The sequence below is a fragment of the Cucumis sativus genome, chromosome 1 (genome assembly GCF_000004075.3).
Source record: "Cucumis sativus cultivar 9930 chromosome 1, Cucumber_9930_V3, whole genome shotgun sequence".
NCBI classification, from domain to species: domain Eukaryota; kingdom Viridiplantae; phylum Streptophyta; class Magnoliopsida; order Cucurbitales; family Cucurbitaceae; genus Cucumis; species Cucumis sativus.
In genome coordinates, this window is record NC_026655.2 from 5,427,008 (window position 1) to 5,441,774 (window position 14,767).

Genomic DNA, 14,767 nt, shown 5'->3' on the forward strand with positions numbered 1-14,767 from the left:
TAGTCTACTCTTGTTGTAATGGTTTTACATCAAGCACTTCAAAATGAAAAAATATTAATTTAAGACAAGAGTTTGGTAGACACTTGTGAGCTAAGGACTATTGCTTGTAGAGTGGAAAAGGAAGGGATAGCTTCTCACCCACCATGACTTGTTTTTGGTCCTCCACTACTTCGAGTGGCAGAACTAGAAACTTTTGTTGAGTAGCCACAGAATTTCACTTTGGCTTTTCATATTTGTTTTCGCCTGACTATTTTATTTTCCTATTGAGTCACCAAGCTATGATTATCAATTTTTTAGGATTAATTGGAATTCCAATCACCCCACTTTTCTCTGTTTTAAACTTAGACCATAGAATCATTCTTTAAAAAAAATGTGGAAATCAAAATTTTGTGATTATGTTTTCCATAGCTTAACCAATTGCGTTTTCATATGTAACTTTCTCTCTAACATCAATAAAAAGCTACAGCTTCAATTTCAGGCACTAATTCGTGATGAGGAAAGCAGTAGTTCGTCCTTGGCGTATCTTTTACTGAAAAAGCCAAAAGTTTCGTTAAATCATATACCAGTTAACGATCTTGTAGTATAATGAGCCATCTTTTCTCTAGTCTAGCATGATGAAGCTTCTCTTTCTTGTTGGTTTTCCACTTTTCCTTTCCCATTGTCATAGTTAATTAACTTTAGTTTTGGTATGTTTATTAATTGTTAATGCATGGATCGTTATTTTTGGTAGCTTTGTACTAGGATCTCCAAAGTTTGTACTTGATTTGGAGCAATCCTCTAAATTACCTGAAAAGCATGATAGTCAATATAAAATGCATCGAAAGTTTCCGTGTTAGCTTATAGGGATGGTCTTCACTCTCAGTTCCAAGTAACTAGGTCACGTGGTTAGGTAACAGGGGATGGAAATAAATGCATGGCTGCTAGGTGGTGTTGAAACCAAATTTTGTAATTATCTGCTAATGTTTAGTTTGAATTTTCACTTCTTTAGTATTTATTTTTCTTTAAACTGCAACCTATAATTGATGCGGGTTATTATTGTCGTATGACTATGAAACGTCAATCTAATGCGTTAATTATAGATTATGGTCCGTTTTTCTGATATATATTAGATGAACGTAAGTTGAGTTGGGTTGTATTGAAGGCAAATTATCAACCCAATCTAACTCAATCCGAAATTTCGGGTTTAATAGCAAGAAATTCAATAAGCTTTGCTTGGTGTGGTGCAGAGTAGTTGCTAAACAAGATCACAATAAGATCTGCTGTTATCATTGCTAAACTATGGTGATCATGAAAGTAAATTACATCATTTACACTCCAAAAACAGACTTGCTCTTGGGTGAAGGCCAGCATCTTTCAGAGTCATATTCATCTCATCGGTACCATATACTCTTCTTGGGAAGCTTGCTATCAATCTATAGTTTTCAGTACCAGGCAGGCCGAGCGAATCAACATAACTGTAAACTGATTTCACCTTGTCCATGCTTGAAAACCTTCTCTCTCTCTTTTCACCGTTTGGAAACCTTATTAGTATCTGGAAGATAATTCAAGTATTAATTAGACTTTAATTAGTTCAATGTTAAGACGGATTCTAGATTAAAGTTCTATTTTTGTACTGTTATGTACCTGGGAGCTGGGATGAGAATCTTTTCCTGTATTTGCAGGATCCTTGTTCGGAGTTTCACGAGTAAAAGTAGGTTCTTTCACTCTACCTTGTTGTTCAATTGGAGAATTCTGTTTGAGCCTCTCATCAATTGCTTTCTTAGGCAACACCAGAGGTGGATTTTTAAGTCTTTCCCTCTCCTAGAAGGCAACCAGGTTGATTTATTCTCAAATTTTGAGTTGGCAAAATTATAAAATATCGTTGTGTGTTCAAAAGTACTTTTATCCTTTCAAAATTTGCAATATCAGATGGGATGATTGAAATATTTGATTTGGGATATCACAGAAGATCATACCTTATCTTGTTTAAGAGCAGCATTATATGCTCTGTCTTGCTCTTCTCTTATCCTTCGATCTGCTCTTATCTTTTCTTCTCGCTTCAGTTTGGAGCTACCAAAAGCTGATCCCTGTTCCTCCATTGTTCTTTGTAGAATCTCCACCAAATCAGCTGGAGAGAGTGGCCCTTCAAGCTAGTTAAAGATGAAGCAGTAGATCAAACTTAAGCACAGTCTCAACCTTTGCTTCCTAAAACTTAATTAGAAAGTTTTAATAAAAACAGAAAATCTAGAACTCAAAACTTAACTAACCTGTTGTAGGACTGTTATGCTTTCACCTGGAGCCGGAGCAATCACGGCACAGAATGGGAAACTGGTAGCTCCTAATGTTGTAGCCATCTGTAGACCTTCTCCTCTGCTTGCAAGTGCTCCCCAACATATGAAATTAGCATCAAGAAACTGCACTACTAGCTCTGAACACAATGTCTCTTCGCAGAAAGAGGGTGTGAATGGGTGATCTGGTGAGTGCAGATACAAGAATAAGAACTTTTGATCATCTTCTGCTATCTTCAGGGCTTCTGCAAATCGACAGGCGTAAAAAAATGGGTGCATCGAGCCATACTGGTATTGGAAACTGGTGAGGAAAGACCATTCTTCCGGCACATAAGGTGTGTCCTGCTGCAGAATTTGATATTGGTAACTGGATGGCAAAGTTTGGTTTCTTCCTCCATTCATAACTCTTGAAAATCCTCCTAATATGCTTCTTGGAAGATTAACCATGCGTCGGATGATACCGTTGATTGAGGCTTCAGCTAATCTAGAAGTTTCCCTCATTGTTGATGACATTTTTTTCAAGAGAAAATATAGGTAGCACAGAAAAATATAACAAAAACGACTCTTGATTTTTACTCTACTCAACTGGGATTATGGCACCATTAGCAATGGACTGATTGAAAGTGGTAGAGACCTTGAGAAGCTTAAGGAAGAAATAATATTTCACAAAATATTAGTCTTTTCAGATACCCTTTGAAAGAGAATCAACTGTCACTTAGAAGAATGTGCAGGCTACTTTCTTTCTTTTCCCTTAGCTTTGATTGTAACTTGGATTGGATGCTTTGCTTGAAACAAAATCAACCATAAACGCTGAAAGAGATGGGATTTTTCAAGAATAAAATTCTGAAGTTCTTCCTCTACTTCTTTTCTTTCTTGAAAGTTCAAGAATCAACTATCACTTAGCATAACAATGTGCTAACACTTACCTTTTCTATCATTTTCAATAACAAATTTATACTGTAAAAGAGAAGGTATAAATTACCTGATCATACATTATTTTTTGTTTTTTTTTATCACAAGATTTGCTCCTTATTTCACTTGCTCCCATAATAAACACGCCAAGATTACAAAAAGAAACATGAACAAGATCACCACTTTCTTTTAGTGCATGTTACATGCTGCAATGCTGCAGTTAGTGATTTTTGATGGAACTACTTGATAGATTGAACTGTAGATCCTTTCCGAGAAGGAGAATGATCAACAGTTGTCTTTACACTTTTCGATTTTCTGGTTATGTCGTCGAATGAAACATAGTTTAATGATATATTGTTTGTACTATCAACCTTGAAACCTTTCGAAGGTTTGATTCTTTCCCTTCACATGTTGTCAATAATAACCTTTCGAAGGTTTGATTCTTTCCCTTCACATGTTGTCAATAATAATAATTATTATAATAGGTGATATCTAGGGAATAATAATGAAATGTTAGTAAGGGTATATTGATAATTAGCAAGGGGTTTGAGTTATAAACTTATACCTCATATCTGCGTACCTAACATGATATTGTAGGAGGTACAATACCATTCAACTTTTGAGGTAAATCTTTATATTCCTGCAGATTTTTTTGAACTTATTGGAACTTCATTTGCTAAGGTCAAAGTGAATGCTACACAGTAGAGAAATACCCTCTTAGATATCACTCCAAGTTTTAACCTATAACTCAAACCAAGTTGAAATCGAAAAACAAAATCTATCCCATATGGCTTCTTTATGCTACAGAGAATTTTGAATTACAACAGACAAGCAGACAAGAAATCTTCCAGACATATCTGTCAAAAAAGGAGGGAATTACTTTTATGAAAAGTGGGAAATTTTACATTCATATCGAGTGTGAGAAAATTAAATTACAAATGAAGGAATATGTGAACAATTCTTTACAAATTTCTATTGACAAGAAATTTAATTCTTTACCTACCACTATAGAGAATCCAATTCGTATTCCTACCATCTTTTTCATCATTCTTTAACTTGGAATTTATGCACTTTGCAAAAAACATGCTTATCCAACAAGGAAATACATCTCTACTTTTGCAGTTTTAGAGCTCATTTTTCTTGACTTTATACTTGCAAACTTCAAAAACATTCACAGAAAGTTCTCTTACATTCAAATGGATGTTTCATTGCATTGTATGGCTCTTGAGAGACAAGAAAAGGAGGGTCTTTTCTTTACTTTTAAGTCCCTGGTCAGAAGCTTATTTTCCTCTGATTCATGATTGCGTTGGTTGTTGCATTTTTGTTTTCTTTTTCAATTTGTCAATGTGGGTGGCCAAAGTTATACATAGTGCTCATAGTGGTTTGAGCACTAGAGTGGAGTTTAAGTTTGTGATTGAGATGATTAGTTCAGTGGTAATTGGGATTACCTTTTCATTCTAGAGATGAATTTGTTAAAGGACTTAATAGAACAAAATTAAAGTATAGTGACTTACTAAATAAGCTATTTATTTTCAAACATAATTGTTAGGGCTTAGATCTCATGGGTTGGAGTTCGCTCTATATCTTTGGTTTTCTTCGGCTTCTAGCGCAATTTTCCCTCGTTTAATTGTGAGATGCTTTAAACTAATTTGCATAAGAGACTTTCGTACTATTGTGGTGCTTAATTAGCATACTACACTATAGTCTCTTCTTTGGAGATTACTTACTCTCTCCTTTTGGGTGGTTGAAAGGGACTTATAAGTCAGTCCTCGGACACATGCTCATGGTTATGTGTAACATCAATGGTGTCAAAGATGTTTCTAGTGCTTGAGATGCGTAGGAAGTTAGTTTAGGATCTCATTAAGTTATTTTTCAATTGGTGTATATTCACCAATACTGCAAGCTAACTCAAACTCCTACGCATTGACATTTTGGGATGTGTATTCTCGTATGTCTCATTTTGGTCCCTTATAAATTTGGGTCCACTCGTAGATTTTAAATTTTGCATTGATCATATCTCAAGAAAAATAATTTTTATTTTAGAGCCAAACTTCTTTTTGACCAAACTTTTGAAGTATATGTTAAAAGAAAACAAAACCAAAAGCATATTATTACCTTAGTATGACACTTTCAATTATATATATGTGTGTATATATATATATGCCCAAAAGGAGAAGAGTGAGAAGAAAGGGTTCAAATAATTTACTTGAATTCTGCACTGATACTTTTGAAAAGTGACAGAAATTTCTGGCTTTTCATTTCTTATTGTTTCATAAAGTTTGTAAAAAGAGATGCAGTTTTTGTATTGCAAAGATAGCATCATGTGGTCTCCACATTTTCAAAATGAATCACCAAAGTTCACATCACAAACCATTCTTCTTCAAAGGTTTAATTTAGTGCCATAATAATGCCCATTAATCCCATCAAAATTTAACACACAACTCCTCCAATAACTCCAATATTACTATTATTACAAAGTGGTCACTCTCACAACTCTTATACACAACCATTATTATTATTCATCTCATCATTTTGCCTAAGTGGAGCATGCTGCTACCTCATAAATTGACTGATCTCTTCAACAAAATAATGTATTGTGCCACATTGTTTTCACTTTACAAATTACTTAACTTCAAATCCCTATTTTTGCCTATTTCTTTCCATTCAATATCCAAAGATCAGGAATATATAAACATTAGATAATGTACTGTGTGTGTGTATATATATAGAGAGAGAGAGGGAGAGAGAGAGAGAGAGACATCCCCAATAAAGAAATATACCTACCCCTATTTCTAAAAGGACAAACATTTCTCACCATTCTTTTCTAAAAAATAGTTAATTATATATGCTTTTTGTTTGTTTAGTGTAATTGGGTGATGAGAAATAATTTAAATTTAGTTAAATTAAGCTCTTCCCCTTTCTAGCTTTCCATTTAATAATAGGTTATTGAAGGAAGTCTAATTGTACACCTTTAAATATATTCTTAGTTTCTGTTTAATATTTTCTTATATTTTTTATTTAATATCCAATAAAATTTTGACACATTTTACATCCTTGTCTAAACTTCATGGTAAAGGCCTAATATGCATTAAAACTAAACATTCAGAAATCAATTAGACATAACACTTTCAAAATCTAGATTTTTATTACATACAAATTATAAATTTGAACTCATGAGTCTCACATCACATGAGAGGGTCACTTATTAGGCCACTGTTTTCTAAACTCACTGGTGTATGTAATTCCACATTATCTTTCTCAGCTAAGTTCCACTATATATATATATATATATATATAAGCAAGTTGTTAATTATAGGTGTGTTTTAAAATCAAAGTTAAGTTACCTTTCACCAAAACCAAAGTAAGTTATATATATATATACCTAGAACTAATTACTATATTTTTTCTATAACATATATGTAATTTTTCTTATCAAAAGGTAATTGAATTATTCTTTAAATTAAAGTAAAAAAAAAAGTTAAAAATATGATGTCGAGACAAACTTTGAGAAGAAGGGATGGTTTTTGAGAGTGGAAAGAATTGAGAAGGCTGCTTTCATATGTTGGTTTGTTGAAATAATAATAAATGAAAGGAGAGTGTGGGAATAATAATGGACCAATATTCCTTCACTTTGTCCTTTGAAAGTTTCTTTTCCTGTTGCTGAGGTGTTCTATGTGAAATGGCCTGAAAAGAAGAGATAATTTTATTTATTTATTTATTTAATGAACTTTAGAAATTTAAAAATTAAAAAAAAAAAAAACATATAGGTTAGGAAATTAAAAATAAAAAGGGAGAGAATTTGAAAGTGGGAAGCATGAAGGCAGCACTTCCTAGAACCCCAAAAAGAAAAATTGAGTAATGTCCATTCCCTTTTGTTCCTATACACTTGCTAGTGCCAAGCCACACCCCCCCTCATGCCCCATCATTATGCTTTTTATATATCTATATATATACATACATGCAAACAATAGTATTTATTGTAAGTGCAAAAGCTATGTCTCATGTGTGTGTGTGTATAAAAGCTTGGATGAATGAATGAATGAGATGGATTTCTAATTTTCTAATAACTTCATTATTGTTTGGAAAAATGTATGCCTTAGTGACTGCTTTTTATTTTCGTGAAAATATTTAGATGGTTGACCGAGTTTAGTAGGATGGGTTAAAATTAGATTAATGATGTGTTGGATTACATTTTCAAGTGTTTAAATTAAAAAATAAATCATTTTAAAACAAATTAAAGTAGATTTTTAAATATATTTTAAATAATTTTTAGAAAAACATTATGATTTTTCATACTTCAATCTAAAGGAACCCTGAGTAACTCATTTATTTATTTATATACTAATTTGTTTTTCTCTCCTTAGATGAGAATAATAATATACTCCTTTCATATATAGGTTTCTCTTTTATGCAGAGGAGGAGATTTTGAGTGTAGATTTTTTGGATGGTTAATATGTATACTTAAACTATAGTTACGTTCATGTATATAAACTTAATAATGTTATTGTGATTTTTTATCTTTGTATCAAATAGATTTTTGAACTTTTCATTTTGTATCTAATAGGTTAGTACTCTATCTTTTTTTTTACAAAAAATTATGTAAACTTTTATACCTGTATCGAATAGGTCATTGACGTATAAAATATTTTCATTTTAAAAAAAAAAAGTGGATTAAATAAATTTTAATGATCTAGTTGTCACGAAAATTAAGTTTTATATTCTTCGTTAACTAAAAAACTAGATATGTAAGGTGTCTAATCATATACGAAATTAAAAGCTAAGAGATCAATCTATTGGATATTTTTACAAAATTTAGAAACTTATTAAGCATTTTTAAAATTAAGAGACAATTACATGCAACATTCAAACATTACAAATTTAAGAGATCTATTAGACATCAAATTGGTTAAATTTAACTTATTTGATTATATTTGTAGGAATACTGTTTCATCCACTATAGATTTGAATTTTCATGTTGGAAGATCACATGCAATCCTCAAATGTCAAACAACTCAATGAGGTGTGTGAAAATAGAGACCTCAATTTGATAGAATTCGGCATGCATGGTGTGCTTTGATTAAGAAATGTTGAGATGATATTAACAAATTTTCAATATGCTTATGAATAGATAGAAGAACGATATATTATATCACTTTTTTAATCGAAACACCAAATTCTAAACCCTAAAATGATAGTGGGTGTCCAACAACCCCTTTTAAACTTAAAAATCTAAATCAGTATAATGATCATCGCTATAATTATAGCTTCAAATTAAACTATACAAAGTGTTAGAAAAGTAGATCCTCAAGGCTTCAACTTTTATCATCCAAGTCCAATTTTTTTTTTTTATAATTTTTGCAATTTTTTTTTTTTGTTGCTGAAGGTTAATTGTAAATTAAACTTTAAAATGTGAAAAAGGAAGGAAAAAGAAAAGATTTAATATTGGAGATTTTTGGGTGGCTGAAAATGAATGGCCAAAATTGGGAAGTACTGTTTTGATGTAATGATAGTGCTAAAAAATATGGGCACTCACAAATGTATATATGGTTGAATTAGATTTAGGAATCTTTTCCCCCAAAATATCCCACTTGTGTGTCACAATGGTGCCATTCCTAAAGTTAAATTTTGCTTTGAATAAAATCTCATTCTCTTCCAATTTACTGATGAATATATGGTGGAATTTTTAGCTGTTATATTCCATTTCTCTTATAACTTTGGGATTCTTACAAGCTAAGTAAAAAGGCTTTGTGAACCTTCTTTTATGAGCTTCAATATAACTCTTTTACCTTTTTGTCCAATTTGGTATTTGACCCATCATTGTTCACACCTTTGAATAATAACATCCTATCCTTCATGATATAATAATCTTAATATTTTTTACATATACAAATTAAAATTAATATCGTGTAATGTAATTATTGGATTGAATAAACGAGGATGTGACAATAAGAAAATTAAAGGTATCTTTCAATTTAGGATCTTTGATTTGTTTAGGATTGATATAAAATTATTTTTCTCATGATTATAATTTTAAATTAAAAAGAGGAAAAAAAAAGATTGAATTACAAAGATTACTCTTTAAGTGTAAAAATAATCTTTCCTCTTTCAAAAGTTGCAAGTGAAGATTTTGAATGATATAGCGATGAAAAGCCGAGAGGTTTAAGATTACGCACACCATGCTATTCCATATTATTACAAATTGAGAGAAAAATATCATACTACATTATTAGATATATGTTTAAACAGTAGATTCAAGCATTATGGTAAAACACAACATCTTGACATTAGATAGAACAATAAAAATATCAATAGGATTGATAGTCTTGGTTGTTTAGAGTGTCAAATAATCAAATTAAGATCATCATAGAATTAATGTTTTTTTGAAAAAAAAGAAAGGCAAAATTTAAGGTAAGTTTTTTTTTTTGAAAAAAAGAAGACCAAAGATGTGATGATGATATCCAATGGCCAAGCATGATGAGAAAAATGGAGGTGGACCAAACAAAATCATTTCCTTTTGGTGGCAATGCTTGCAAAACAAACATTTTTACTCGATGCTTTTATGTGAAAATTAGGTCTAATGTAAGACATGATTTAGCATTTATTTTGGATTATGATTATTATTATTATTGATCATCATTCTATTTTCAAAAGCAATTAATCAATCTCTTTAGTTAACTGATTTTCTTGATAGAAATAAGCACATGGAGGTAATGTGGGGGAATTAGTCCATTTTGATGGTAAAAAAAATCAAAGTAAAAAATCTCTCATTGTCTTTATTCCCAACACTGTGTTTTGTGATTTTGCATAATAAAAAAACAAAAGATCTGTTACTTATTTTTTTTCTCTTATGGTCAAAAAGAATTTCATATGCCAAAAAGTTAACCCTCCCCCCACCTCTTTGTTGGGGTGGAAATAATCATTCAAAATGACCCACCACAAAACTGAGTTGTTTTCTACATCAATCACCTTCTTTCATTTTTTTTTTCAAACTCATTCACTTAAAAGCAGATAGATAACAAGAATGGATTCATGATACCATATATCTAAGAGTTGTTTCTTAAGATTAATCAAAGTATACGTAAGCTGAGTCGAGTCGAAAATATATGAATATAAGAAAAAAAAATAGGTTCTGGGAAGAAAACTTGGGAGTTGGGGCATGAAAGAGAGAAGGACACAACATAAATGTACTGAAATGGCTGGAAAAAAGGCATTGAATGGGAAATGGAGTGGGTTTGGCCAGTTGGTGCAGGTGAGTCTCTTTAAAGCACAATCATTTTCACTTATAGCTGTGGTTGTGATTCAAGTAATAACATTATCAAAACCAACACTAAATAATTTTCACTTTTATTTTAGGAAAAAGATTATGTCACATACACATATTTGGAGGTCCTTCAATTCTAACCCCTATTACCTATAATCAGAAACTTTCATTAAACCAATCTGAGTACCTAAAAACAAAAAACAAACAAATCCAAACAACAATTTCCTCTTTTTCATTTCAAAAGCATCCTAACTAAAAGTTAAAATTTCAGATGATGTAGTCGTGCTTTAAAACCAAAATACAAATCTTGTAGATAATAAACTTCTTAACTTTACTAACGTCTTTAAATCTATAGTTTTGATATTTACATCCCACATAGGTAGGTGTGTAATAATTTTTTTTATAATGTAGTCATTTTATTAAAGTGGAAAATGGGGGTAAAAACAGAATTTCCAATATAAGATTTGAATGTGATATTTTTCCACTTTTAGAGTTCACTCTTGGAATTCAAAAAGATTGTTCCAATTTCCCATTGTGGTTGCCATTCCACCCAAATCCTAACTGTCTCCAGTACCCACTAGTTCAGTACTGTCTTAACTTTGAATCCTTCTTCTCTTTCCTCTTCTCTTTCATCTTTCTTAACAATTCAATTTTAAACCTACTGTCCTTTTTTTTTTTTTCTTTCAATTTGTTGACTGCTTGATATGAACAAAAATAAATAAAATTAATACGAGTCCTTTTTAAGGGTTAATTGAAATAATGTAGTAGTTTTGAAAAGAAAAAAAAAATAGGTACAGTGGATTCTTTTGAAAACAATTAGCTATAAAAGGTTGTCTTTCTGTTTTTGTTAGGAAGAGAAACGCTCCCTTTCCCACTGTATTAAATTCTTTTCTTTCTTTCTTTCTTTTCTAATTGTCTTTAATTGCCATTAACGTTTAGATTAAATTTTATCTATTCTTTCTTCTTTTAATTTTCTTTCGCGTCGTTCATGAGAATTAAATTCTAAAACGGAAAACAGAGAAATTAATCTCTTATTAACGACAGTTAAAGAAAATTTAAAAATAAGAAAGGAAAGAGAATTTAATTCCATTTAATAAAAAAAAAAAAAAAAAAAAAAAGAGGCACTATGAAACCAAAAAAACAACACTATTTATATTTTAAAAACAGCCCTTTTACCTAATAATATTTCTCCAGTTAAGGCCCTATTTTTTAGAGCACATTTCTGAAATATTTTAGAAAGGCAAGAGAATGTTTTATGTTATATGTTGGGAATGGTGAAGCAAAGAAGAAGAAGAAAACAAAACAAAAGCTTGGGTCTTTTTTTTTCTCTTTTTTTTTTGTAACTGAGATTATTAGATTAGATTAGATTAATAAGTACTTATTAATGTGATTTCTTCTTCATTTTTATTTTTATTTGTTTTTCTCTTCATCCATATACAACCAGACAACTTCAATACTTACAAATCTCACATCATTACAGTAAAACAAACGACTTCCCCGAAAAACATTCCATCCATATGGCTTCTTCTTCTTCTTCTTCTTCTTCTTCTTGTTCTTGTTTTGTTGTTTTGCTTCTGGTTTTTACTTCTTTTTCCTCTGTTTTGTCAAGTTCTATATCCCATCAAATCCCAACAAAAAACCAAACTTTGTTCCACCCAGCTAAAGAACTCAAGAAACTTAAACACATCAGAAATTATTTGCGCAAAATCAACAAGCCTCCCATCAAGATAATTCAGGTAAACAAAAAAGAAACTCTATTTTTTTTTTTTAATTATTATTGTTCCACTGTTATGCAAAATTTAACAATTTGGGTTGTGTGTGTGTTTTTGTTTGTTTGTATTTGATGAAAGCAGAGTTCAGATGGTGATGTTATAGATTGTGTTCTTTCTCATCTTCAACCTGCTTTTGACCATCCTGATCTCAAAGGCCATTCTCCATTGGTAATTAATTAATTAACAAATTTCATTTTCCCTTTTCTTTTTTGGAAAAGAATTAATTGAGAAAAAAAATTGATGAACAGGAACCACCAGAGAGGCCAAGAGGGAACAGCAACTCCACTGAAGAAGCAATAGAGAATTTCCAGTTATGGTCAGAATCAGGTGAGTTTTGCCCAGAAGGAACAATCCCAATAAGAAGAACAACAGAAAAAGATATATACAGAGCAAGTTCTTATAGAAGATATGGAAGAAAACCCATTAAACATGTGAAAAGAGACTCTTCTGGCAATGGCCATGAGGTTAGAATTCAAAACCCATTAGCGCATGTAACATGGTGTGAGAGCTACCATATGGCTCATAAGCTCCCATTTATATTAATTTCTAATTGTTAACTTTGACAAAATTACAGCATGCTGTGGTATATGTGAATGGGGAACAATATTATGGAGCAAAGGCGAGTTTAAACATATGGGCACCACGTGTAACGGATCAATATGAGTTTAGTATATCACAAATATGGGTAATTTCAGGTTCATTTGAGAATGATTTGAACACCATTGAAGCTGGATGGCAGGTAATTAAATTAGTTTTCATCTGAATCTTCTTAGAAATTATTATTTTGCCTTTCAAATTCTTGTGCTTTAATCTTGATTCTTCTTCTTCTTCTTCTTCTTTTTTGGTTCAGGTTAGTCCTGAACTGTATGGAGACAACAATCCCAGATTCTTTACATACTGGACAGTGAGTTTTAATTTTCTATTTCTTTTTCTTTTTCTTTTTTGATTTTGAAGCATTTGAAGAACAGAGAGAGAACTAATGATTTTTATTATTTATTTTTTGGGGGCAGACTGATGCTTATCAAGCCACAGGATGTTATAATTTACTTTGTTCTGGGTTCGTTCAAACCAATAATAGGATAGCAATTGGAGCAGCAATTTCGCCTATTTCTTCTTACCGTGGCAAGCAATTTGATATTGGTTTAATGGTCTGGAAGGTAATCTTTTATTCACTGTTTCTCCTTTTCATTTTGTTTTTAATTTATTCCTTTTTAGTTCGTCCATTCACGAACCTGAGGTGGAAGTCAAATATTCTATTTTTCTTTTCTTTTTTCTTTTTTCTTTTTCTCTTTTTGAAAAATCAAATATTCCAGATATATGAATTTCTTTGAAGTATAGTCAAGATTAGGAGATTATAATAAAGTAATAAATATGTAGAGACTCTAGTTAAGGTCTAAGTTTGAAAATGGAAACCATGCATACATGCAGGATCCGAAGCACGGGCATTGGTGGTTAGAATATGGGTCGGGGTTGCTGGTGGGGTACTGGCCAGCATTTTTGTTCAGCCATTTGAGGAGTCATGCTAGCATGGTACAATTTGGAGGGGAAGTAGTGAACAGCAGATCTAATTCAGGGTTTCACACAGGAACTCAAATGGGGAGTGGTCATTTTGCTGAAGAAGGGTTTGGGAAAGCTTCTTATTTCAGGAATTTACAAGTTGTTGATTGGGATAATAATTTGCTTCCTCTAACAAATCTTCAGGTCTTGGCTGACCATTCCGATTGTTATGATATTAGACAAACCACCAATAATGTTTGGGGCACTTATTTTTACTATGGAGGACCTGGTAGAAATGTCAAATGCCCTTAGAATTATTTGGCCTTTTTATTATTTAGTCGTTGTTGTTGATGATGTTTTAGGATATAATGTAATTTAATTGTAATCTTTCTTTCTTTTTTGGTTTCTTTTTGTCCTAGGCCACCTTGAGGTATGGTTTTGGTTTGGTTTTGGCCTTTTTCAATATTAGTTTATACAGAGAGGATGAATTTTTTGTAATTATGGATGAAGAATACAAAGAAGTGAAGAATTAGAAAGGTTGTGCTTACTTATACTCTCTCAGCTCCTAATTAATCCTTCATGGGTTTTTGACAGACCTTTGGAACAAAAAGTGCTTTCAGTTTTAGATAAAACACTATCAGAAAATAATATGTTAATGTGTTTCTGCAATATAAGAATTAAACCTCTCATCTACGAAAATTAATATATTGGTGTATTTGAAATAACCTATTACAGAAATAAAATTAAAAATTTTAAACATTCTAAAATAGTGTATTAAATAAATTTAGACTATAATATTTTGTCTTAACAATGCCTAATTTTTGAATATATATAAAGAAAATAAAATAAAATCTTTTAAGAAAAAGTCACTATCTGAGACTTTTACCAAAGACTACATTTTCTTAAACATGAAAGAAAGGAGATTCAAACCAAATTTGACTTAACCATCATCACCAAACATTTGAGCTCTAGAAAAACTACTTTGGTCTCAACCAAACTCTAGCTAGCTCATACTCACATTGAAATTAATCTTGTATAAATGGTGTAAAAATTGCATA

The 14,767-nt window shown here is 31.3% G+C and overlaps 2 protein-coding genes across 2 annotated transcripts; one reads left to right on the forward strand and one right to left on the reverse strand.

The window, feature by feature from the left end:
• Positions 1-1,175: 1,175 nt before the first annotated feature.
• Positions 1,176-3,129, reverse strand: LOC101205471 (plant UBX domain-containing protein 10). Its single transcript, XM_004152438.3, has 4 exons — positions 2,247-3,129; positions 1,956-2,129; positions 1,624-1,800; positions 1,176-1,531 (listed from the first exon to the last, which is right to left on the reverse strand). The coding sequence occupies exons 1-4, from the start codon at positions 2,778-2,780 to the stop codon at positions 1,304-1,306; spliced, it is 1,113 nt and encodes a 370-aa protein (XP_004152486.1). The 5' UTR covers positions 2,781-3,129; the 3' UTR covers positions 1,176-1,303.
• Positions 3,130-11,302: 8,173 nt separating this feature from the next.
• Positions 11,303-14,260, forward strand: LOC101205708. Its single transcript, XM_004152439.3, has 7 exons — positions 11,303-12,176; positions 12,294-12,380; positions 12,461-12,676; positions 12,787-12,951; positions 13,063-13,116; positions 13,223-13,369; positions 13,641-14,260. The coding sequence occupies exons 1-7, from the start codon at positions 11,958-11,960 to the stop codon at positions 14,019-14,021; spliced, it is 1,269 nt and encodes a 422-aa protein (XP_004152487.2). The 5' UTR covers positions 11,303-11,957; the 3' UTR covers positions 14,022-14,260.
• Positions 14,261-14,767: the final 507 nt, after the last annotated feature.